Raw genomic sequence first — 24,568 nt, forward strand, 5'->3', positions numbered from 1 at the left:
GAATGAATGGTAGATGGCTGAGCTCTAAGCTGCTGTTACGAGAGGGCCTCACCGATGCCGCATTCCTTGGGAGGGTCAGGCAGGATCAGTGGGTATGTGTTGTCTGTTTCTGAGACTCCCTCCCCCCTAGACTGTGACATTTCTGAGGGCAGGGACTGTGTCTAAATCATCTTTGTGTTCCCAGAACCCAATAAACTGCCCTGCATGTAGTGGGAGCTTAGATATTTGTCTATTAGATATAGAATCATGTAGGAGTTATCCAGTTACTCCCACCCACATTGATACTTATCTGCTTCCCAGTTTGACTGGAAGCTGTTTGAGGACATAAAAGATATATGTCCTATATTTTATCTTATATACGGGTCCTTCCTAAATCCACCCAGTACCTGGCACAGGTGGGAAGGAGAGGTGACCGTGCAGGCTTTCTGGAGGCTGGGTGTCAGTGCCTGTACGTCAGTCAGAATGGCTCTGATCTCTGCAGGCAGGGCAGGGGGCCTGTGGGGGCGAGTCCGTCTCCTCTCCCTCTTGCAGTCTCGGGGGGACTCTCCCAGTTTCCTGGGCCCCAGTTATTCCTTCTAGTTCCTCTTCCCCTCGCGTCCGGAAGTACAGAGCACTCACCCTGCTGCTCTTCCGTTTTAGAAGGAATGAACTGCATGAACAAGAACCACGGCTGTGCTCACATTTGCCGGGAGACACCCAAAGGGGGTATTGCCTGTGAATGCCGGCCTGGCTTCGAGCTCACCAAGAACCAACGGGACTGTAAATGTGAGACCCCTGGGATGGCCGCGGGAGAAGGGAGACAGTGAGGTGGGGGTGGGGCCTCAGCAGCAGGAGTGGGGGGAAGGGAGCCTGGGGGAGGCAACGCGACAAGAAGGCCAGGGACTGAGTTCTGGAGACCGTGGTGCCCAGGGAGAAGCAAGCTGACAGGCCTCCTGCCCTCTCTGCACAGTGACGTGCAACTATGGTAACGGTGGCTGTCAGCACACATGTGACGACACAGAGCAGGGGCCCCGGTGCGGCTGCCATGTCAAGTTCGTGCTCCATACCGACGGGAAGACGTGCATCGGTGGGTGAGGCCGGGGGAGAACGCAGTCCACCTGTGATGGGGGAGGGGAGGGGTCCTTGGGAACCAGGGGAGCGGGGAGCACATGGAGCCCACGTGCTGGGGGCCGGACGACTGGTGAGCTGAAGACCGGACGATGCCAGGTCGAGACAGGGACAGCTCTGAGAGACAGGTCTCACCCCGCCCCCTCCTCCTCCCCACCCGTTGGTTCCACTCACCCCTGCCAGGAGCCTCACCACCCTCTTCATCCAGGATAACGTGTTGCCAACCTGGGAATTGTCAGCAGGGGCACCTGCTGGTCAGGGTTGTGGCTGAGAGAGGAGGAGAGGCACTGCTGACCCGTGTCAGACGGGAGCTGTCCCAGCCACTGTCCCCACTGGGGCTGAGGGGGACAGAGTGCTCTTTCTGAACACCCAGCTCTGCATTGACAGTGGGGTTTCCTAACTCCAGAATCTTTCCTCTGTAGCCTTCTCCCCTCCGCTCCCCGACTTCCTTCTCTCTCCACCACATTCCAGTGGGACTCCCTCTAGGCTCCCTCTGGCCTCTCACTTCAATACCAGCCTTCCATCCTCTTGCCCTGCTTTGGGGCCTTCTGAACACCTGGATCCCTCTTCCTGAATTCCTAGGCCTCACTTCACACATCCTCAGGTACCACGGATGAGTCTAACTCCGAACACCCTAGTCTTTAGGTCTTTCGTGAAGGCCAGATACGATGTGCTCTCGGGTGCTGAGAGGTGATGGAGGAGTGGGAGTGAAAGGAAGGAGCGGGCCAGGCAGGGGCGCGTTGGCCTCGGGCACAGTGTTCCTGGGTAGGGTTCACCTCGCGGGCGACAACATGCTGGGGACGGGAAGTGTGCGTGCAGCCCCTCTGTCCATCAGGCATGACAGTCAGCTAAGAGCCAGGCTGTCCCCCATCTCACTCCAGAGGCCCACCGGTCTCTGCAGACAGCACCGCCTTTCCCCAGCACAGGAACGGGAGCAGATGGTGCTGTGAAAGGCCTCCCGCAGCACCTGCTCCGAGACTGGCACCCAGGGCTCTAAAGTCCTCTAAGTAAATCTCACCTGCTCCGTGTTCCCTCGGAACTAACTCTTCAAAGGCCCTGGAACCTTTGAGGTCTTCCTGCTGCCTTCTCTAGGCTGATCGTACCAGCTCCTTTCATTTCTCCTTCATAAATCTAATTCTGCTTTCCAAACCCCCCCGCCGACTCCCCCTGCCCCCCTCGCCCCGAGTCTCGCAGGAGAAACTGCATGCAGTCCCCAGGGAAAGCTGCATGCCTCAGGACGGAGCGCGGCCCACGATGTGAGGGGTGGGTCCCTCGGCTGCTTTTGGAAATACCCTGTTAAGCTTGAGCTCTTCCCTAATGCAAGACCCATTCTGCCTTCTAGGCCACGGCCAAGTGAGGCAGAAGAGAGCACACGAGGCTGTTCTAGGGCCCACAGCCACCTTCTTTCCACGACCCTCACCCTCGCCTCCAGTAGCACCTACTGACCCTGCCCTGACCTCATTCCCTCCCAGCCCCGGCAGGCGGGAGCTTCACTGTTTGAGGCGTCAGGACACTCACATTTGCTGGGCAGACGGAGGGCAGTGTAGTTGAGCGGGGAGGGTGGGCACCCTTTGGGGTCTGGCAGCTTGTAAGACTTGAGGTTGGATTCCCAGCTCTGCCCTGGGCATGCTGTGTGTCCTGGGCCCATGACTGCCCCGCTCTGAGGCTTTCCCATCAGTCCTTTGGTGGGAGCCCAGCTTCCTGGAGGACACCAGGCAGGACCAGGCTGGGGAGTGAAGTTTTGGAGTCTCAGGCTCATATATGGGACAGTGGTTGGGCCTGCAGCGGGGAGGAGGGTGGGGAGGGGCGGGGCTCGGTGGGCCACAGTGGCTCCTGCCCAGCATCTAAACAGCTTTTTTACGATGTCAAACAGGGGGAAGGCGGCTAGAGCAGCACATCCCCCCCCAGGCCGTTTCTAATGGTAAATATGTCTGCTCTCCCCGCTTGCTCTCACTGGCTTGCTAGGGGAAAGGCTAACCGCTGGGGCTCCCACTAACCGCATGCCCTCTGGCCCGGCCTGGCTGGCTCCCCTGCCAGCAGCGCCCACCGAGTGTCTCCTGAGTCCCCAAGAGCTGGCCCAGGAGCCTTCATGCTGGTTTTGTCTTGGATCCTATCCCTCTCCTTTTCTCCTGCCCCCTCCTTCCACCTTCTCCCTCACCCACCTTCTAACACCTCACCCCTGCCCAGCCATCGGCCCCCTCCCTTTCTCTGCCTTCTACACAGCTGAAGACCCAGCAGCCCACTGTGCCACCCTCCTCGGGGCTTCGTGCCCACAGTAGCGACAGCCCCAGCATCGCGCGTCGCCCGCTCCCTCCATATGGTGTAGATCATGGCCTTGGCGTTCAGACAGACCTGACTCCGGGTTCTGGCTCTGCCGCCTTCTAGCTCTGCCGAGTCTGCCTTGACTCGCACAGGATCTCTGTTCCCCTCTCACTGCTCTGGTCACTGCTCTGGGCTTGGGGAACCCCTTCTTGTGCTAAGGACATTCTTGGGGGACTGGCTGGGCTTGGAGTCTGAACTCAGGTTCCCTCCCATGACCTTGGGGAACCCCCGGAGAGACGGGCGGGAGTGCTACCTAGGAGACCCCCCTGTGGCCGCTCCCAAACCTGGGCATTGGCGGGACCGGGCATGACCAGGGCCCCGCCGGCAGCTGGCCTTCTAGTGCCCGGCCGTGCCGGTCTCCTCAGTGACAAGGGTTGGGCCGAAGTTTTAGGAGTCAACGATTCAAGGCGATAGTGCTCTCTGGTGCCTTTCTCATTCGGTTCCCGATTCTGGGAACCCCTCCTCTCTTCCCTCGCAGAGGCCTTGGGATGTTGTCTCTCTGATGGGAGGATCTAGGCCCCCGGGGGATGGCCCACACCTCCTCACAGCCCCTGTGCAGGGCCTTGCATGATCTGAGCTGGGGGTTTTTTCCTGCCTCACTGACACTCCTCAGCTGTTAAACCTGTTTTTCTCCTGCTCTGAATTCAGAAAATAGGGCAAGTGACCCATCCATCCATCCCTCCTCCAACCTCTCAGCGAAGGGAAGCTTAGCAGTCAGGAGGGGGCGATAGCAGAGACAGCGCGGAGGCTCTGTAGCTCGCTGACCTGCCTCCCTGCGCCCCTCCTGCTCTGATCCTGCTGCTTTTGCCCCTCTGCGCCCCTCCCCACCAGGAAAGTAGAACAACAGGACAGCCCGCTTGTCTCCATCTGCTCCTAAAAGGAGGGCTTGGGGGGAGCTGGGGGAGCCTCGAAGGGGCTGGGAAATGACTGCCGTCTCTTCTGAGGACCAGCAGTCGGCCCTTGAACTGGAATTGTTCTTAAAGCAGCTGGGCAGGGAGGCAGGGAAAGAGGACTCGGTGGCCATCGGCCGTCTCAGGAATCACCGGGCTCACTCTGGCCAAGATTACCCCACCACGACCCCCCACCCACCAAAGGAGGTGGTCAGTGGAAAGAGGAGGGAACTCCTGTCCGCCCCTTCTTATTCCCTGGTAGCGACTGCTCCCACCCTCCTTGCACCCGCCCTCTCTGCCTCCTCCACCCTCAGCACATTCCTGCCTGACAGCTCTGGCTTGTACCTGCCTCACTGCTGTCCACCTTGTTTCAATCAAGTAGGGGGCAGGGACGTGACTGCTTGGCTGCACTGTGAGGGGCTGGGGGCTGGGAGCCTCCGCTTACTGCTCCTTGTAAAGCACAGGGAGGCAGCCGAGGCCTCGCCTCTGCCCTCGGGCCTCTGTGGAGTTTGGGGTTCCTCCAGGCCGATAACCTGTTACCGTCCCGGCTCCCTCCTAAACAGAGACCTGTGCTGTCAACAATGGGGGCTGCGACAGTAAGTGCCACGACGCGGCGACAGGTGTCCACTGCAGCTGCCCGGTGGGCTTCATGCTGCAGCCGGACAGGAAGACCTGCAAAGGTGAGGGCTTTCAGAGGACGGGGGCGGAGGGGGAGGGCTGAGGTGGGGACTGAGAGAGGGGAGGGGACCTGTCATGGGACCAGACCTCCTGCACCCCTGGAGGCTATCCTGATGCTAAAGAGCTGAGGTCATCGCTAAGGCCTGTCTGCTGTCCGCCTTCCCCATCTCTGTTCACGGGGCACAGAAGTCCAGCCAGTCCCTGAGTGCCCCCCGCCCTACACGACCTTGATTTCCCTACTTTCATTCCTGTCCCCTACAGATCCTTAACCCTCACAGCTAATGAACATGCCATTTACATTTGTCCCTGGGTCTGAAGGATATGTGAGTGTGTGTGTGTGAAGTATGTCCCATAGCCCCCTTATCCCACATTGGCTGTCCTGGTCGGGTGGGAGCACTGATGCTGGAGCCTGGATCTGATGTTCAGATCCCAGCTCTGCTTTGGCTTAGCTCTGTGATCCTGGGCAAGTAACTTGGCATCTCTGTGCCTGAGTCTCACCACAGTGAGGGTGCTTGCAGAATGCTGTAAGAAGGAAAGGAGTTATAAATTACAAAGTACTTAGAACAGGCCTGACAAATGAACACTTTGTGCTAGCCGTGACGCTGGTAGACTTTCCCACACTGTGCATCTATTTCCTCTCCTTTAATGAGCCAGGTCTACGGGAAGGTTGGGAGTGCAGGGTAGCCATGCTGAAAACAATGATTCATCAGGGCCTGTTCCCTGGTCAGCGGAGTGAGGACTGGAAGGAGGCCTGGGCTCATTCTTTGTGTCCTTTGGCCAGCAGCTGGCCGAGAGGACTGGGAGGGCTGGGGCAGCAGGTCAGCCAGCCAGAGCTGAGAGGTTTCCTGCTGGGAAGGACTGTTGACAGGTATGCTGAGAGTGAAGGGGAGGGCTGCCCCTCCCCCACGGAGGGGTGTGTAGCCTGGGTCCTGTCTGCCACCAGCTTGGGGAACTTGACCTCAGGAAGGAAGCTGCTCACCCCGCCCCCCCCCCTCCCTTCCTAGTGCTGAAAGCTGCCTCAGGCCTGAGTCTCTCCAGATCTCTCCCAGTCCAGCCCCTGCCTGGCCCTCTCCCCTCCCCCATCAGCTACCCAGCCTCACTCGCTGGCTTTCCCCTCTGAAGAGCTGTCCCTTTGAATAGCCACGTCTCTGTGCCATCTCCTCACCCACCCTGCTGGGCTCTGGTGGCAGGCGGGGGCGGGGGGTGGTGGGGCAGGAAAGGAACAAACCCCATCCTCCAGCCTTTGGGGAAGGGCATGGACTGGCCCTGTCAGTCAGAAGCCCACCTACTTCCTGCTCCAGGCAGCTCCCCGAGGGCCTGACCTGGCTCCCCTGCATCCCCTTCTTAGGGGACTCAGCCCGAGGAAAGGTGTTGCTAATGGCACAGACAATCCCCTGAACAGGGAAGAAGTGGGAGAGAGTCAGAAGGCTCTCCGTGATGCCGGCTGTGAGGCAGGGTGTGATCCCGTATCCTTGCTTGTCCCCAGCCTCCAGTATTACCTTTGATTTTCTCTATTCGCCCTGCTTCCCCAGACATAGACGAGTGCCGCCTGAACAACGGGGGCTGTGACCACATTTGCCGCAACACGGTGGGCAGCTTTGAATGCAGCTGCAAGAAGGGCTACAAGCTTCTCATCAATGAGAGGAACTGCCAGGGTGAGTCGACTTGGGCCAAGGAGAAAGCCCTGGACAGGTTCTTGGGGTGGAGAGTTTCAAGCAGGCCAGAGCCTGAGAAAGTCAGCAGACACGGTGGAGGCCTTCTGTAAGCAGGGTCGTGCTGCAAATTAGCAAACGCACGCCTCCTTGGCGGCCCAGCTCTGCACTGGGGTGCGTGGCTTGGCAGAGGGAGGGAGGGGTTTCACCCCAATTCATATCCTTGGTAGGGTCTGACCTGCCTAACCACACACAGTGGCCCTGACCAGAGGCATCCGGTCTCGCAGTTCCTGACTCCAGGGATGCGAGCGGAGGGCCAGGGGGTGGGAGCATTGCTGCATCGCTGACTCTAGGGCTGGGCCATCCATAGGGGCTGTCAATGGAAGGAGGGAGCCAAGGCCCCTCACTTGGGCCCTTCACCTGAGCAAGGGGTCCCAGGGCCAAGTCCCCCAAGACAGACTCCGGCTTGGATCCTTGCTCTTCCAGATATAGACGAGTGTTCCTTTGATCGAACCTGTGACCACATGTGCGTTAACACGCCGGGAAGCTTCCAGTGCCTCTGCCATCATGGCTACCTGCTGTATGGTGTCACCCACTGCGGGGGTAAGCCAGCAGATCTGCACCCTCAGCTACCAGGCCCCTCTCACCTCCTCACCGTTCCACTGAACGAGCCCATGAGTTGGCTTGTGGCTATGGGCAAATCCCCAGGTACACGTGCCATGTCTGCATCCATCAGGATGAAATGGGGGGAGTTAAGACAACTGGGAATCAGGTATCAGGGACTGGCATCCTGCCTCCAAAATTTCCATCTCCCATCGCCATCACTTTCCCCTGACTCCTATCCTCAGCTCCCAATTACCGCCCCACTGGTAGGTAGCAGGGGAAGGCTTTACAAAGCTCATCACCTTGGCCCCTTCTCAATCATTCTTTTGACTGTGGACAGAGATAAAGAAAGGGGGTCTTCGGTTTGACCTCTTCTCAGACCGGTAGTCATCTTGAAATGCCTGGAACTCTAACCCGGGGTCCTTACTCACTGCCCACTCCCTGGCTCCTTCTCCTCCTCCTCCCCCCAGACGTGGATGAGTGCAGCATCAACCGGGGAGGTTGCCGCTTTGGCTGTATCAACACTCCTGGCAGCTACCAGTGTACCTGCCCCGCAGGCCAGGGCCGACTGCACTGGAATGGCAAGGATTGCACAGGTGGGCATCGCCCTCTGCTGGCCGCAGCTGGCACTACCATTTCAGGGGTTCTGGAAAGCAACACCTTCCGCGTTGAGGAAAGTGAGGTTGTAATAGGGGTGGAGAGTGTAGCTACTTGTTAGACACAGGAAGGCTCCAGGAAATAACCCTTTCCTTCCTTTATCAGTCTCTGTGTAAGTGACAATTACAATTCTGCATGTAGCTAATTCTCTTCCTCCACATCACCCAGCTGAGGGAGAGGGTGAGACCAGCAGGCCCGCTCCTCCTCAGGCTTCTCTCCCTTCCTAGAGCCTGTGAAGTGCCAGAGCAGTCCTGGCGCCTCGAAAGCTATGCTCAGCTGCAACCGCGCTGGCAAGAAGGACACCTGTGCCCTGACCTGCCCCTCCCGGGCCCGGTTTTTGCCAGGTACATAGGGGAGATTGTTGGAGGGACCGGGGGGGGGGGGGGGCGGTAAGGGGGGAGGAAGACTGGCTGTTCAGGCAGCAACTCTGCTGCCCTTAGAGATGTCCGACCAGTGAGGGTTTTGGGGGGGCAGGTCAGAGCTGTGATAGCCCCCTTCTCTCAGAGTCGGAAAATGGCTTCACGGTGAGCTGTGGCACCCCCAGCCCCAGGGCCGCTCCAGCCCGAGCTGGTCACGCCGGGAACAGCACAAATACCAACCACTGCCATGGTGAGCACCAGCCTAAGGCCTGTTCCCACCCCACTCTCTTGCTAATTGACCCCGATTTCTCTTCTTCGCTAACCACTGGCCTTACTTTTTTCTGGATTCCCTTTCTTTGCTCTGTAATTCTCCAGCCCTGCTGCCTTGCTCCCTCTTCCCCTAACATCTGATTGCCTTGGCTTTTGTAATCCCTCTCCTCCAGCCAAGCCCTGGCTTATTGCCCAGCTTCTCAGTGTCCCCCACAGCAGCCCTCACCCCACCCCCAGGGCTCCCAGGCTCTGCTGAGCTTCTCCCATCCCTCTAGAGGCTGCAGTGCTGTCGGTTAAACAGCGGGCCTCCTTCAAGATCAAGGACGCCAAATGCCGTTTGCACCTGCGAAACAAAGGCAAAATGGAGGAGGCCAGCAGAATCCTGGGGCCAGGTTTGGACTGGGGACCCCACTCCAATAGGTTGTCTGGCCATCAAACCCTTCCCACCCCTCAACTCTTCTGCTTAGTGAGATGGCCGAAAACCCACTGGACCCTGAACTCTAGAAAGAGCAGGGGCAAAAGCAGATGTAGGCATAGAGCCCAAGGAAGCCCCAGGACATTCTCCAACTAAAAGAGAAGGGAGGTAGAGGCAGTCAGAGATGTGGTGAGGAGTGCCAGGCTTGGGCTGGAGGGTGAGAGCTGGAGCGAGAACTTCCCCGTCCCCAGGAGGCAGCTGGGGTGACAAGGCCTTCCCCCAGGTGCTGCATCCTGCTCCGACTGCCAGGTCACCTTCATCCACCTCAAGTGTGACTCCTCTCGGAAGGGCAAGGGCCGCAGGGCCCGGACCCCTCCAGGCAAGGAAGTCACTCGGCTCACCCTGGAACTGGAGGCAGAGGTCAGAGCCGAAGAAACCACAGGTGGGACTGGGAGCCCGGCTGGAGGAGGGCGGAAAGGGAGGGCGGTGGGAGGGCAACCACAGGTCTCAACCGCAAGGGGGGCCTGCACGAGGGGCAGACCCTGCCTAATGCCAAGCCCGGGAGCCAGTCCTCTCACCTGTAGCCCCAGCTTTGCTCTTCCCCTCCTGCTCACAGCCACTTTCTTCTCTTCCTCCTCTGGCTCGTACCACCCACCACAGCCAGCTGTGGGCTGCCCTGCCTCCGACAGCGGATGGAACGGCGGCTGAAAGGGTCCCTGAAGATGCTTAGAAAGTCCATCAACCAGGACCGCTTCCTCCTGCGCCTGGCGGGCCTTGATTATGAGCTGGCCCACAAACCGGGCCCGGTAGCTGGGGAGCGAGCTGAGCTGGTGGAGGCCTGTAGGCCTGGGCAGCACCGCGCGGGGGCCAAGTGTGGTAAGGGAGCTTGCTGGGACATAGGGGAGCATGGGAATAGAAAGACCCAGCTGGGACCAGAGCAGAATACGTTACGGCCTCAGTTGAATCTCTCAAATTGGGAGGCAGCCAAGACCCTCCTGCCCCTTCCTGGTCCCAGGCTGAAATCTAGGACAACAGGTGGGGCCACCAACCCTCCTGCACATGGCTTTGGCCTGATTCTTCCACGTAGAATTCTGTTTCCAGACAGAGATTCTCCTTAAATCTGGGGGAGCGGGAAGGGGAGTCCCAGGCCTGGGTGGTGGGAAATAGGGGGGGTGGGTGGCTAGCACAGCCGACTCTCCCTCAGTCAGCTGCCCGCAGGGAACGTATTACCACGGCCAGACGGAGCAGTGTGTGCCATGCCCAGCGGGCACCTTCCAGGAGAGAGAAGGGCAGCTCTCCTGCGACCTTTGCCCTGGGAGTGATGCCCACGGGCCTCTTGGAGCCACCAACGTCACCACATGTGCAGGTGCCAGGGGAACAAACAATGCAGAGTGGGGTAGGGTGGGCACTGGGATGCCCATGGGCATGGGATTTCCCAAGGGCAGGCCCAGGCTCCAGGCTACTCTCCTAGTCAACATCCTGTTTGTGTGCCTCTGTCCCCTGAGACTGGGTGACCCCAAAGGGATGACCAGGACCATCCCCATCAGAGTCGGGCCCTTGGTTCATTGCAGGTCAGTGCTCACCGGGCCAGCACTCTGTGGATGGGTTCAAGCCCTGCCAGCCGTGTCCCCGTGGCACCTACCAACCTGAAGCAGGGCGGACTCTGTGCTTTCCGTGTGGCGGGGGCCTCACCACCAAGCACGAGGGGGCCACCTCCTTCCAAGACTGTGACACCAAAGGTGAGTAGGCTGCTCCCCCTTCAGGGGCTCCCCTACCCCCAACACTTCCCCAAACTCCCCAAGTCTCCAGAGTAGACCCAAGTTTCTTGCTCTGCCATCTTCCCCAAACTAAGAAAGGCCCAGATGCCCGACCAGCCACACCATCCTGCTCATAGGCCCATCCTGACCCGCCACAGCCACAAGCCTGGGAATTGGGGGATAAATAACAGTAACGATTACCCTTCTGCTTTGGAAAATGGTGGCACAGTCTCCCCAACACTACAAACGAGTCTCGGTGCAGGTTTGGCACCGCTCAGTGCCTGAAAGAAAAGGATGGGCACTGCAGCCGACCACTGTCAAGCTGCCTTCCCTGCCCTGAACTCTGGCATGACGAGGAAATGGGACTGGGAGAAACCGTGGTGTCTTCAGTCTCCTGATTCTCCAGGATGAAATGTGTCCTGCCCATCCCACGTCCCAGAACTCCCACTTGCCTGCCACCTTAACGCCTCCCTTTCCCCCTTGCCTGCAGTCCAGTGCTCCCCCGGGCACTACTACAACACCAGCATCCATCGCTGCATCCGCTGTGCCATGGGCTCCTATCAGCCCGACTTCCGCCAGAACTTCTGCACCCGCTGTCCAGGGAACACAAGCACTGACTTCGACGGCTCCACCAGCGTAGCCCAGTGCAAGAGTATGTGCAGGCCCGGCGGCAGGAAAGGGGTTAGAGAGGCGGGCGCAGTGGGCACAGGAAGCAGCAGGTGGGAGATAACCAGCAGGGAGCGGGCCTGGGGCGTGGAGGGGCAGGGACGTCCCACCCTCCGTCTCTCCCCAACTCACTCAGGCGCAAGACCAGTTGCACTCTCTCCCTGGAGACAGGTCATGGGGAGGCAAAGACAGGAGAGGGGAGATAAGAAGGTCCTAACAGAGCAGGAGGGAAGGGGACCCAGAACTTGGAGGAAGGATGAGCTCAGAAGGTGGCTAGCTACCTACGTGTGTCTGATCTCCACTTCAGAGCTCTTCATTTTCCCCAACCCGTTTCCCCACTGACTTCACTTCTCTTTCTTGCTCTGTCCGCTGCCCTTGGCTATAGATCGTCAGTGTGGTGGGGAGCTGGGTGAGTTCACTGGCTATATCGAGTCCCCCAACTACCCAGGCAACTACCCAGCCGGCGTGGAGTGCGTCTGGAATATCAACCCCCCGCCCAAGCGCAAGATCCTTATCGTGGTACCCGAGATCTTCCTGCCGTCTGAGGACGAGTGTGGGGACGTCCTCGTCATGAGAAAGAACTGTGGGTGGCTGCACAGCTGGGCCAGGGAAGGGCAGTCCAGATCTGGCTGGGAGGGAAAGAGAGAAAACTGGCACAGGAAGAATTGGGGCCGTGGCACGGGAGGCCTTGGGAGGAGAGACACTCACAAAGGAAAACAGCCCTGGTGCGCATGGTGGGTGGAAAGCAGTTAAGAAAGGCAGCACTGGGACCAGAACTCCAGTAGTGTCACATGTGCCACCGTCCTCCTCTAGCATTTTTGCTGTTCCATTCATTTAAATGTCAAATTTCTTCCACTTTGTGAGTGCCAGGATGTCAAAGAGGCGTTGTGGAACAAGCTCATGAGGGTGGGAGACAATATATGTATGGGGGTGGGGGCGGCGCATGCACAGGTGACGCCTCTCAGGATGATTCCTCCTCCCACAGCCCTCACTCCAGGAGGGGGCTTGGGGAGCGTGCCCTGCTGCTCCCCTGACATGCTGCTTGCCTTCCCAGCCTCCCCATCCTCCATTACCACCTATGAGACCTGCCAGACCTACGAGCGCCCCATCGCCTTCACAGCCCGCTCCAGGAAGCTCTGGATCAACTTCAAGACAAGCGAGGCCAACAGTGCCCGTGGCTTCCAGATCCCCTATGTCACCTACGATGGTGAGCAAGGACAGGAGAGCCAGGGGGGTGGCTGAGAACGGGGAGGCTCAAGGGCCTCAGGGGGCGGCAAGGGGAACGGAAGGGTTCCCACCCCTAAGCTCTTCCCCTGGGTTGACTCTGCAGAGGACTATGAGCAGCTAGTGGAAGACATTGTGCGAGATGGTCGGCTCTATGCATCTGAAAACCACCAGGAGATTTTAAAGGCAAGTGGATATAAATCACAATAGCCAACATTTAATGAACATGTATGTAACAATGTGCAGGCAATATGCTGTGTGCTTACATGAATGTTCTCATTGGATACACACAATTGCTCTGTGAATTAGGTACTTTCCTCATTCCCACTTGACAAGTGAGAAATATGGGGCACAGAGAATTACAGAAGTTGCCCAGAGGTTAAGCTGAAATTTGAGCCTCAGCCCACCTGACTGTAGTATTACCCACACCTGGGGGAAGACAAAGGGAAGATGAGGAGATGTAACGTCCCCTACCTCTTCCGTAAAAAATTCTAGGGTCTGGCCAGGGTGGCACCTATGAACCAGGAGGTCAGGGTTTGATTCCCAGTCAGGGCACATGCCCAGGTTGCAGGCTCGATCCCCATTAGGGGGCGTGCAGGAGGCAGCCGATCAATGATTCTCTCACATCATTGATGTTTCTCTCTCTTTCTCCCTTCCTCTCTGAAATCAATAAAATATATATATATATTTTTTTTTAATCTAGGGAAAATTAGGTATAGAAAAATGCTTTTGCTTAAGTCCCTTCCTTCCCTTACTCCCACAGAAAAGCAAATTAGCACAGCATTTCTCAGAGTTAATTCAGTAAAGACCTCTTTTAAGGGAAAAGAAATGTTCCCAGCATTGAAGAATCAACTAGACACCTGGGTCATGTGGATCCCAGTTTGAGAAAATCTTACTTAAGAAACTATAGTCCTAGTCACAGTCCTTCATAAATTATTAATTTTAAAAATGTTTGTCTCTATGTCAATAATTTTTGTATTATCATCAAAATAATGGACATGATAACAAAAATCTTCTAGAACTTGCAGACTGCAAAGAATATCATTTCAGAAATGCTTTTAAAACATTTTTTAGCCTAGCTTGTTTGGCTCAGTGGATAGAGTGTTGGCCTGTGGATCAAAGGGTCCTAGGTTCGATTCTGGTCAAGGGTACGTACCTTGGTTGCAGCCTCCTTCCCAGCCTGGGCCCTGGTCGGGGCTCATGCAGGAAGCAACCAATAGATGTGTTTCTCTCACATCAGTGTTTCTCTCTATCTTTCCCTCTCTCTTCCACTCTCCCTAAAAATCAATGGAAAAATATCCTCGAGTGAGGATTAACAGAAAAACAAAACCAAAAAAACAACACATTTTTTAAAGCATCTGAACCCTTATTTCAAACTAGGGGCTCAGCGCACGAAATCACGTGAGACCAAGACCCGGCGCGCCACGGGACCCAGAGTCAAGTCCCGCCAGCGCCCGGTCTTTGGTCGTTATGGCGTTATGACCACTGGGTTTTTATTATATAGATATGCTATGGAATTCTAATGCATAAAGTAGTCAAGCCGTTTTGATTAAAGTGGGGAGGAGAGGCTGAAAGCCCCACCTCTTATTTTAAAAATCTGCTGATGCAGTGGAAAGAACCTACCCTTGATGCAGTGGAAAGAACCTACCCTAGAAGCTGGAAGATCTGAGTCCTAAGGCACAGTGCCTGGCACGTACGAGGCCCTCCACACATCACGTTGCCAGGTTGCTCAGGGAAGGCCTCTGAGAAGAGACCTGAACGAGGTAAAGGACTACCTATCAGACGATCAGGAGAGGAGTGTTCCAAGCTATGGAGCATGGGAGCAGTGTGGCATGTCCAAGAACTTTGAGAAGGCCAGTGTGGTCAACAAAATAAGGAAAATTCTAGAGGATGGAGGAGAGAGAACAGGGCACAGATCACATTCAACGAATGGGCCATGCAAGGGACTCGGCTTTACTGAGTGAAAAGAAGCAGAGAAGTGTTTTGAATGGACATGACCTAATTAAACATTTTTAAACAGTCACTCTGGGGAAGGACAGTCTGTAGAAGCACAGGGTAGGCAGAAGCATGGAGACCAGTTAGGAAGCTCTTGCAATAGTCCAAGTGAGAGACGATGGTGGCTTAGACAGGGTGCTAGCTGTGGAGACAGTGAGAAGTGGTCAGACTCTGGATAGATCTTGAAGGTAGAGTCAACAGGACTTGCTGTGGTTGTGAGCAAAAAAGAGGAGTCAAGGATGGCTTCAAGGATTGGGCAGTGGAAGGCTGGGGCTGCCACTGACTGAGCTGTAGATTCTAAAGGAGGAACAGGAAGTGGGGGTGGGGATCCAGCTCACCTCAGAGTAGCCCTGTTAGACAGCAAGAGGGGCTGCTGCTGAGCTGAGGCGGGTCCCTCTTTCCCCTGCTGACACTCACATTGCCACCTGCCACCCTTTGCAGGACAAGAAGCTCATCAAGGCCTTCTTCGAGGTGCTGGCTCACCCCCAGAACTACTTCAAATACACAGAGAAGCACAAGGAGATGCTGCCAAAATCCTTCATCAAGCTGCTCCGCTCCAAAGTTTCCAGCTTCCTGAGGCCCTACAAATAGTACCCTGTGCCCAAGACCCAGGTTTTGAAGACCCCAGATTCCTCAGCCCTCAGAGCCGGCAGCCCCCACCCCCAGATAAGGAACTCTCTCCTCTCTTTTAGAGAAAAAAAAATCACTATATAGACCCAGAACTCTCCCTTTCTGTCGCTCTAGCCTCCTTTCCTTGTCTCTCTGCCTCTCTCTCTCTCTCTCTTTACCTCTCTCCTGTTTTTCCTTTTCCTGCATTCTCCCTGGAAAAGCCATTTAGTACTGGCTGTGTTCCCCCTGAGGGGTGCAGGAACCCTCTCCAGCCACACTGCCCACGTTACCAGCTCACATCCCTAACCGCTTCAGCTTAGAAGAATGCTAGAGGCCCAAGAAAGAAGTGGGTCTGCTGGGGAATGGGGAGGGGGGAGAGGGGCTTCTGCCATTATAAGGTTGTGCCTTACTAGTCAGGAACCAAAATGTCCCCTGGCTGGGCCCCCCAGCCGCCCCCCTCCCCCCAGGTGATTCTAACAGCCCAAGGTTCTGCCAAAGAGGCCTTTGACTTACAGGCTTAATGCTAGCACTGGTCCTCTGGGGCACGTGGTGTGAGCTCTGGACCTCGGGTTTGAGCTCTGGACCGCCCACACAGCCGTTTCCGGGTCTAGACAGCTCCTCTACTTCTGCCATGTCTGCTTGGGTCCAATCCACGAGGGCTTACAGAAGGCCCACACCACTGGGCTAGTGGACACAGCCGAGTGAGGAAGAGCAGCAGGCATTACCATGTTGAAAGTGCTGCTGTCACTCCCCAGGAGAAAGACTATATATGTAGCTCTGCAGGACAGAAACCAGGTTCTAGAGCATCGCCAAGAAAAAGAAAAAAGAAAAAAAAAAGCAAAGAAATTGCATCATCTAAAGGACTAGACTACAGAACAACTGGAAGCCAGCCTCAAACCCTAATCCTTTTTCTCGTCTTCCCTGGCCCAGCCATCCCCTCACCCTGATCCGAGTGCTCCCTGGGGGAGCCCTACTCCCCTTGCTAAGTGTTGTCCTTAAAGAAACGTGGCTGCTAAGCAGAAGCCAGCCTGGGCCTGACCCCAGATTTGGCTTTCCCTTGTAGCCTCAGATGGCTTGTGGGCTCCACCAAAGAGGACCCCACTCTGCAGCCAGCCCAGAGCCACCTACCTCTGGCCCCAGGCTATGGGCAGCAAGAGGAATGCGTGTGCACTTGGCAAGCCTTCTGCCCACCCCGTCTACATCTAATAAGTGCAATCATTAAGTCTATGTTGTCTAGAGGGAGGGGTTTTTGTTTTCTGGTTTTATTTTTTGGTTTTGTTTCTTTCTCCTGTGTTAGAGCAACCCTATTTATAGCTGCCCACAACGGAAGAGTATATGTTTGGAGTGAAGAGAAAGGTTTTGGATCTCATGAACTTTGAGTGCCGGAGCACCTGATCTGTCTGTACTCCTCACCCAGTGGCCATCCAGACCTCCTGAGCTCTCGGTGTGGGTAACCCAGGGCTGTAACTCCGAGGCACCTGACGTGTAGGACAGTAATTCTGGGGACTTTGTGGAGCAGGAAGGAGAGGGACCTGTGTTTGCTAAACCAATCCTGCTATCCCTATGCCTCTCCATGATTCAGTATGGACCTCATGATTGTAGAAGCCGATGGAATTGGTCAGTGATTCTCTACCCCAAGAGGGAAGCCTCCATCTTTTCCCTGCCTTCCTCCTGTTTCCCCTTGGTGTGCACATGGAAGAGGACCAGGACAAGCCCCCTGGGGATGGGCTGACCAAGGGCCCTGCGGCCAGAGACAAGGCTGAGGAAGCCAAGAATAGGACAGGTATCCAGGCATGAAGTTGTTTGCCTGAACTTGTCCATTCCCTCTCTGAGTTGACTTCAAGCCTAGTTGCCTCAATTACTGCTTTTCAAGAGGAAGAAGTAAGTCCATGCGTAAGCCTCAATCCACTGCTGCCTGTAAAATTATTTTCCATTTGTTCTTTCTCATTCCCCCAAAGCTGTGTCCTATTCCATCAAAGGCTACCAGTTGACTCATAGTGTTTATTTCCAAGTGACTGTTCTAGGCCACTGCTCCCCCAGGAGACTCCACACTAAGTAAAGAAGCCTGGCCTCCACCCCCTTTCCCCAGTCAGTAGCATTTACTATCCAAACAGCCTTAAGGAGTACGTAGCCAATGTCACAGCTATATCCCCTCACATCCACTAGCCAACACCATGGCTCTTAGGGGTGGAGTGTCTGTCTCCCTTCGTGTCTCTGGATCAAAGACAGTGTTACTATAAAGATCCAGAATGGCTGCCTCCAAGCAGGAAAATGGTCAGTTAATCCATACTTCCTGGGATAGGCCATAAAAACTGATTTTTTATTAACTTTGACCATCCTCATTCTCTGCCAGAAGCTAGGATAACGTTCTGATTCCTCTCTTCCTACCATTTGCATCTCTCTTAGAAAGCCAGCCGGAGTGCTTCCCAAATTACGCCTTCAGGGTCTGGCTTCTTGCACTCTTCCTTTCCTGTCACCCCATATGTATACAAACACACTTCCTCCAACCGTTTATTCCATGGTTTCTGGGACCTGCAAATGATTTCCACAGTTTGGAAAGTACTGGCCACTAACTAGGCTTCTTAACTGATGTCAAGGCAGATCTTGGCGAGCACACGAAGACCTGCTAATAATGTCCACCAAGTTTAATTTAGGTTGTCCAAATTGGAGGTGTATGAACCCAGACAACTGTTCACTGAACCCATGGAGGAAGCCAGCCCTGGGGCATCAAACTAACTGAATGAGGAGTCAACACTCAGGGACTCTCCCAGTGGTTCTCAACCTTCCTAATGCCGCGACCCTTTAATACAGTTCCTCATGTTGTGGTGACCCCCAACCATCAAATTATTTTCGTTGCTACTTCATAACTGTAATTTTGCTACTGTTATGAATCGTAATGTAAATATCTGATATGCAGGATGTATTTTCAGGGGTCGTGACCCAGAAAAGGAGGCCTGGGGAAGTGGAAAGATGGTGTAAATGGGAATCCTTCATGAATCAGCCCAGAGGCCACTCAGCAGGATGGGTGTTTACAAGGCCACAGTATTTATAGTTATAAGGCTTCATTTCTCTTAGTACAAAACCTGCCCTGATCTCAGTCTGGGAATGGGAAGCCATTTCTGCAGGGGCTCTGAGCATCAAGTAATGCGTATCAGAAAGGCACTTAGAGCCTCAGCAGCATGTAATCCCTTTTACTTCTCTGCCTCCCTCTTTCTGTATTGGACCAGGCCCATTCACTAAGCCTGAGGGAACTCTGAGTGAGAAAAAAATGATCAGAGTCCGGCCGTGAGCTGCCACCTGCCCTAGGCCTACAAATGCCCAGAGGCTGGCACTGAGCTATGAGTGCTCTGACTTCCCCAGGATGGATGGGTTTAGTTTGGTGGAGGCTCATATTTCTTGCTGAAAGTTCAGTAATACAGTCCTGATTTTTGGTACTAATGAAACTTTTTATATTTGAGAATGTTCTCCATATGCATATTTAAGGTGATTCTGGAGTGGATTAAGAGGTCATATCTCAAAATGTCAGAAAACGTTATGGAGCATTCAAACTTTTGTATTTGCTGCTTAACCTCAATATAAGAGGCTCAAACTAGGAGACAAAGGGAGACAAAGGATAAGTGACCATAAGCAGGAAATAATGTTAATCTGCTTGGCTTCTTAAGCACAGTAAGAAAAAAGTGGAAGCAAATAACACAAGGATGTCTTCAAATTCAACCTGTCTCAATGGTAGCACATCCTGTCCTGGGGCCATTATTTGGACTAGTAACCCTTTAAGAAAATATATGATTACAGGGAATAGAATCCCCAGTTCTGTTATCAGCCTATCTAGACAACACAGACTATAGTAGTATGGACAAACTGAAAACTTATTCATTTGTGTGAGTTGAACTGAAGTTTCAGAATAACCATTATCACGTAGGAGGTTTTCTTTTTTCCATGCAGAAGAAATCTCAAAATATTGTATTTATATCTGCCTTCCACTGCTGCCGATATAATAAGTATCTCCTACACAATCAACAATAAACAGTAAATGATGCAGTTCATAGAATATTTTGCACTTGGAGAAAAAAATGTATCTGAACTTGTAAAAAGAAATGTTTGGATTTTGTATTGTCCTTTTTTATTATTATTATTATTAAAATACTTAATGAAACTCCTCAGCCTGGCATCTTTTCCTCCATCTCAGTAGCTTATCCTAGAGCCAGAAAAAAAAGCTTAGAATAAACAAAGTGTCTTCTGGCTTCTGCACTTACCAAATTTTTCATTTCCCCACCTTATTCCTAATGGTTTTAGAATTTGAAAAGGCATGTCCCTTTTGTCTATTTTTAAAAGCAGTATCAAAAATTAGCCCCAAGGGGGATCTAGGGAGCAGGGGAAATTTAGGATATTGTTCCTCCTCATCACAGCACAGTTCCCAAAATCTGGCCAGGGCCACGAGTGGCTCAGACACCTCCCTGGTTAAGATGTCCCACCTCTGGCAAAGTACCAGCACCGAGATTCCCCAAGCTTGTGCTTTTCATGCAGTACATTCTATGCCATGAAACAGAATTATGAGAGCAAGCTCCAGTCTCATAAATGAGCAGTCCCAAATTCTAGGTTCAGGTGACAGGTAAATCTTAATTGTTGCAATTTTATAATTCCCCGACATGAAATTTGGGGCCACCAACTTGGAGCCGTTCTCTGACTTCTCTCTTAATCTTCTTATCTTACAAAAACACCAAGTCTTCCCTCTTCTACCTAGGACACTTGCAATGATGTTCCAGAATAATGTACAGTGGAGTACAGGTCAGCTCATACCAAGCAGTCTTTAAAATGGGGTACATGAAGACTTTCCAAGGCAAGGAAATCAATCTGAAGAGAGTTTTAAGGCAATAAATTTCCAGATCCTCAACTTCTACAAGAAATCTTCCCTAAAACTAATCTGTTTGAGAGCCAGCTGGCATATTCATGCACATTTCCATCCTGCCTCCTCTTTCATCACAGTCCTTGTCCTCCTTCCACAAAAGAAAGGCGTGTTCCTCACCCACACTGAATCTTAATGCATGGCCAGAGGGTAAAAACCTGGGAAGCAGGAGGGAGGGGTGTTTTCCTTTTATATCAAAATAGTCCCATTATGAACAGTCCTCTTATGTATTTCAACTATGTTTACTATTTTCTACCTCCTACTTGTAAAAATGAAAGTAGTTATTAGCTGTTCAATCCATCATTTTTATTAATATGTAAGAAAAAGTTTGATCGTGAAGTCTAACAAAATTATTGGAGTTATTTTTTGATTTTTATACACGATATGTTAATTGTTCCCAAAAGCCTACGTCAGAGTTCCACACAAGCACATACCCACATTTGCCAGGGAGGTAATATGCCTTCTACCCTACTTATCACTTAATAAATTAACAAATGGATTTAGCTATATGGCATTATTCCAAATGATATAATGACAAACAGTATTATCTTGTGTTTATAAAAACTTTTTTATAATATTAATATTAGATCTATAGCCCTGACCTATGTGGGACAGTGGTTATAGCACCGGCCCCACACTGAAGTGTCAAGGGTTGGATTCCCAATTAAAGGCATGTACCTGGGTTGCAGGTTGGATCCCCAGTCCTGGTTGGGTGCGTGCGAGTGGGAGGCAGCCAAATGATGTGTCTCTCTCACAGCAATGTTTCTGTTTCTCTCTCTCTCTCTTTCCCCCTCCCTCCCTGTCTTCCACTCTCTCTAAAAATCAATGGAAAAAATATCCTTGGGTGAGGTTTAGCTAATAATAATAATAATAATAATAATAGATCTACATAATTTTAAACATGATTTTTAGCCATCAATTTTATAAACTACAGTTAATAATTTATTTCCCAATTGTTTTATCATATCCTTTAAAATGAACATTAACATATTTATTTAAATTGAAGAATAAAGTCAAACTTTTTCCTGAAAGAAAGTAATTCTGACTTGGCTGATTACCATAGAGGCTAGTAGTTTTAAATGAAGACTGGTTTTGCTAATTCCACAAATGGCAGTATTTTCCACATTGAAGTAAACCTGCACTTCTATATTTTTTAAAAATATATTTTATTGATTTTAAAGAGGAAAGGAAAAGCAGAGAAAGATAGAAACATTGATGAAAGAGAAACATCATCATCAATCAGCTGCCTCCTGCATGCCCCCTGCTGGGGATCAGCCCCCAACCTGAGCATGTGCCCTGATAGGGAATGGAACTGGTGACTTCCTGGTGCAGGGGTTGATGCTTAACCACTGAGCCACACTGACGGGGCTGCACTTCAATATTTAAACAAAAATATGAACACATAATGATGTGGTTAAAAAATTATCAAAAAATAGTGTTGGCAAAAATAAAAAATAGTGTTGGCAATAGAGTATGAAAATTAACATTGAATTTAATGAGGTGCCTCTGAGTGAAAAGACAACAAAATTAATACTCATTTTTATAAGACTATAACTGAAACTCCAAAGAACAGGTAACAAATCCTTTTGCAGATTCAGTGGTTTCCAATTCTTTGCTTTTAATAAAATTAAAGGAAGACTCTATTTGATAGTACCTGATAATAGTATTTGGTAGTAGGACACTCTGTGATTGTTGGCATGTGACTCGGAAGTAGTTCAGACTGGAGGAATATCATTGTAACAGATCTCTTCCTTTCCCAATTACTATGTGAACAAGGCTTCTCAGCATTTATGTCTATAAAAATAAAAAACAGGTAGAGAATTGATGAGAATTCAAGAGAAACACCAAATTTCTCATTGAGATATATTTTCAATAAAAATTGTACTTTTTAGGTTTCACAAGTTATAAGCATGTGTAATATATTTATGTTGTTTAATAAACTGTGTACTAGTCATAACTATAATGACAATTCAGTTCAGAAGAAATGTTAACAATTAAAGCCCATGGTCACAGGCTATAAATTTAAATTTACACTCATTTTTGTTGTAAAGTATGACAGTGATCAATAAAAGACTTTAAAGCATACAAATATACTAATTAGGATAAAATACTATATGGGAAGAAAATGGAATTGGGAGTTCAAGAAGAAAGGGAAAACTAAAATTCCTGTTAAAAAGAGAGCTTGTTTATATATTTTTTAATGGATGATGGTGGGCATCATATATTTAGAGTATTTGGAGTCCAGTGGATACATTTAAGAATGATGTAATGGTTTTAGTTTAAAGTGTCAAAACTTACAGCAAGTCAGAAATATCCTCTATAAGTATTTAAATTTATCATGGAAAATATAGATACCAACTTAAAATGAATAATGGGGTACACAGTTCTTTAAAATTCTTTTATGGAGTCTGTCTTTAAAAAAAAAACAACTCTGAAGATCACTACTCTACATGGCATATTGCAGGGGTGGGGACCAAAGGCAGAACAGAAGCTGCTAGAAATGATCTTCAATCATCCACTCCAAAGTATTTTCCTCACCAGTTCTCCCGAGTACATGAAATTACCCACCATCAGAATCTTATTACTTCAAATGCAGACACTGGTTTCCTAGAGCGGTTTTTTGTTTGCTTGCTTGTTTTGTTTTGTTTTTTTATTGATCTTAGAGAGAGGGAAGGAGAGGCACATCCATGTGAGGAACATCAACCAGTTGCCTCCCATACTGGCCTGAAACCTAGGTATGTGCCGAGTGGGAATCGAACCCGAAATCTTTTGGTGCAGGGGACGATTCGCTCCAACCAACTGAGCCGCTCAGGCAGGGCTCCCAGAGTTTCTGTTAATTGTGTAATGGGAGAAAGGATTAGCCAATCACATTAGGATCTGCAAGGAATGTGAGAAAGAACAGATGCATTTTTTATTATGAAAAAGGTGGTGGGAGGACAAATTAAGACAACCTGAGTTCTGTTCCCTGCTCTATTTCTAACCAGGAGTTGATGCTACAAGACAAGCTACTTATTCTCTGTGTATCTATGTAAAATAACTTACTAAATTTCCACTGTAGTGGTCAGGCTGTTTATTTATACAACAGGAGATATATATAGGATTCATTACTCATCCTATATAATAAAACCCTAGTATGCAAATCAACCAAACTACAGAATGACCAGTCGCTATGATGTGCACTGACCACCAGGGGGCAGATGCTCAATGCAGGAGCTGCCCCCTGGTGGTCAGTGCACTCCCACAGGGGGAGTACCACTCAGCCAGAAGCTGGGCTCACGCTGTTGAGGCAGGGGCAGTGGTGGGAGCCTCTCCCACCTCTGTTGCAGGCGGGTGGTAAGGAGCAAGGGGTCCCGGACTGCGAGAGCCCCAGACTGCAAGAGGGATCCCTGGGGCCTAAGTTGGCAGGCGGACATCCCCCGAGGGGTCCCAACTGCGAGAGGGCGCAGGCAGGGCTGAGGGACACCCACCCAATGCACGAATTTCGTGCACCGGGCCTCTAGTATAAGAATAAGCCATCAGTTGCTACCCACTGCCCACCGAAACTGAGAACCTAAGGAAACTATGGCCCCAGTCCAGCCTCAGGAAATGTTGAGCCAAAACAAAGATGGGGAGGAAGCAATGTCTGAAATGGAAGGAGAGGGCTTTCTGGTTAAGGTCTTCAGACGTGAGGAGAGGAGTAGGATGTCAGTGCCCCCACTGGCATGTTTAGCCACCATAAGCCCCATACTCAGTACTTTCCATTTTTTTAAAGTTAAATTGGGTGTTTTTTTTTTGGGGGGGGGGGGTGGAAGGAGGAGGAAGGAGAGGGAGAAAACAAAAGAAACTAGTTAAAGTCTAAAGGATAGAGATGGAAAAGTTGCTCACCTCATTCCTCCAGGCACTCAATTCCTCTCCTGAAAAGCAACCTCTACCAGTTCCCTATCTGACCCCTCGCCTTATTAACTTATTTTTATTTTTATGTTTTTTACCAAAGATTTCCTCCCTTTTAATGTTCCCTTAGATTTCTGCGAGCGCCCCAATCGCAGCCTCTCCCCCGTGGGAGGGGAAATAGTAAAGGGCTCGGTTCCTTCACCCCGAGCGGGGATACAAGGGGAGTAGGGGTTTCGCGGCTGGGGTGGGGCGAAGGGGGAATGAGAGTGAACCCAAGGGGCAGGGGCAGTGCCTCGCGCTCCTCACCGTCCTCCTTTCCCGCAAGGAGCTCACGGTCCCCGCGCTGCTTCCCTGGGGGCTCGGCTCGCAGGCTGTGCCCGCGGACGGGAGGCGCGGCGACCTGGGCTGAGCGCGGGGCGCGGGCAGGGGGCCCCGCGGAAACCGCTCCGCTCACAGGCTGCCCCTCCGACCCCGCCTCCCCGAGCGCACCTGCCAGCCCTCAGGCCGCGACGCTCCTCCGTGGGGCCCCGGGCTCCTCCCCTTCCCGCCGAGTCTCAGGTGGACCGGAGTCCCTGGACGCGAACAGGTGGC

At 52.1% G+C, this 24,568-nt stretch overlaps 1 protein-coding gene and 1 long non-coding RNA gene across 4 annotated transcripts; one reads left to right on the forward strand and one right to left on the reverse strand.

Annotated features, from left to right (window-relative positions):
- The first annotated feature begins 394 nt into the window (after positions 1-394).
- On the forward strand, positions 395-16,230 carry SCUBE3 (signal peptide, CUB domain and EGF like domain containing 3). Of its 2 annotated transcripts, XM_023764772.1 has the most exons (19): positions 395-765; positions 950-1,066; positions 2,981-3,028; positions 4,883-4,999; positions 6,530-6,652; positions 7,136-7,252; positions 7,723-7,848; positions 8,137-8,253; positions 8,414-8,518; positions 8,814-8,930; positions 9,237-9,395; positions 9,614-9,829; positions 10,158-10,319; positions 10,525-10,692; positions 11,201-11,362; positions 11,762-11,959; positions 12,431-12,583; positions 12,707-12,786; positions 15,037-16,230. In XM_023764772.1, the coding sequence occupies exons 1-19, from the start codon at positions 645-647 to the stop codon at positions 15,184-15,186; spliced, it is 2,556 nt and encodes an 851-aa protein (XP_023620540.1). In that variant the 5' UTR covers positions 395-644; the 3' UTR covers positions 15,187-16,230. The 2 variants fall into 2 exon arrangements, with proteins under 2 accessions (XP_023620540.1, XP_023620541.1); XM_023764773.1 differs by lacking the exon at positions 10,158-10,319 and having other exon boundaries at positions 15,037-15,226.
- On the reverse strand, positions 15,875-24,568 carry LOC111828382. 2 transcript variants are annotated; one of them, XR_002832247.1, is made up of 3 exons: positions 24,467-24,568; positions 21,762-21,901; positions 15,875-16,002 (listed from the first exon to the last, which is right to left on the reverse strand). It is a non-coding gene; the product is annotated as an uncharacterized LOC111828382 (long non-coding RNA). The 2 variants fall into 2 exon arrangements; XR_002832246.1 differs by lacking the exon at positions 24,467-24,568 and adding an exon at positions 24,284-24,458.

Source organism: Myotis lucifugus, unplaced genomic scaffold (genome assembly GCF_000147115.1).
Source record: "Myotis lucifugus unplaced genomic scaffold, Myoluc2.0 scaffold_347, whole genome shotgun sequence".
NCBI classification, from domain to species: domain Eukaryota; kingdom Metazoa; phylum Chordata; class Mammalia; order Chiroptera; family Vespertilionidae; genus Myotis; species Myotis lucifugus.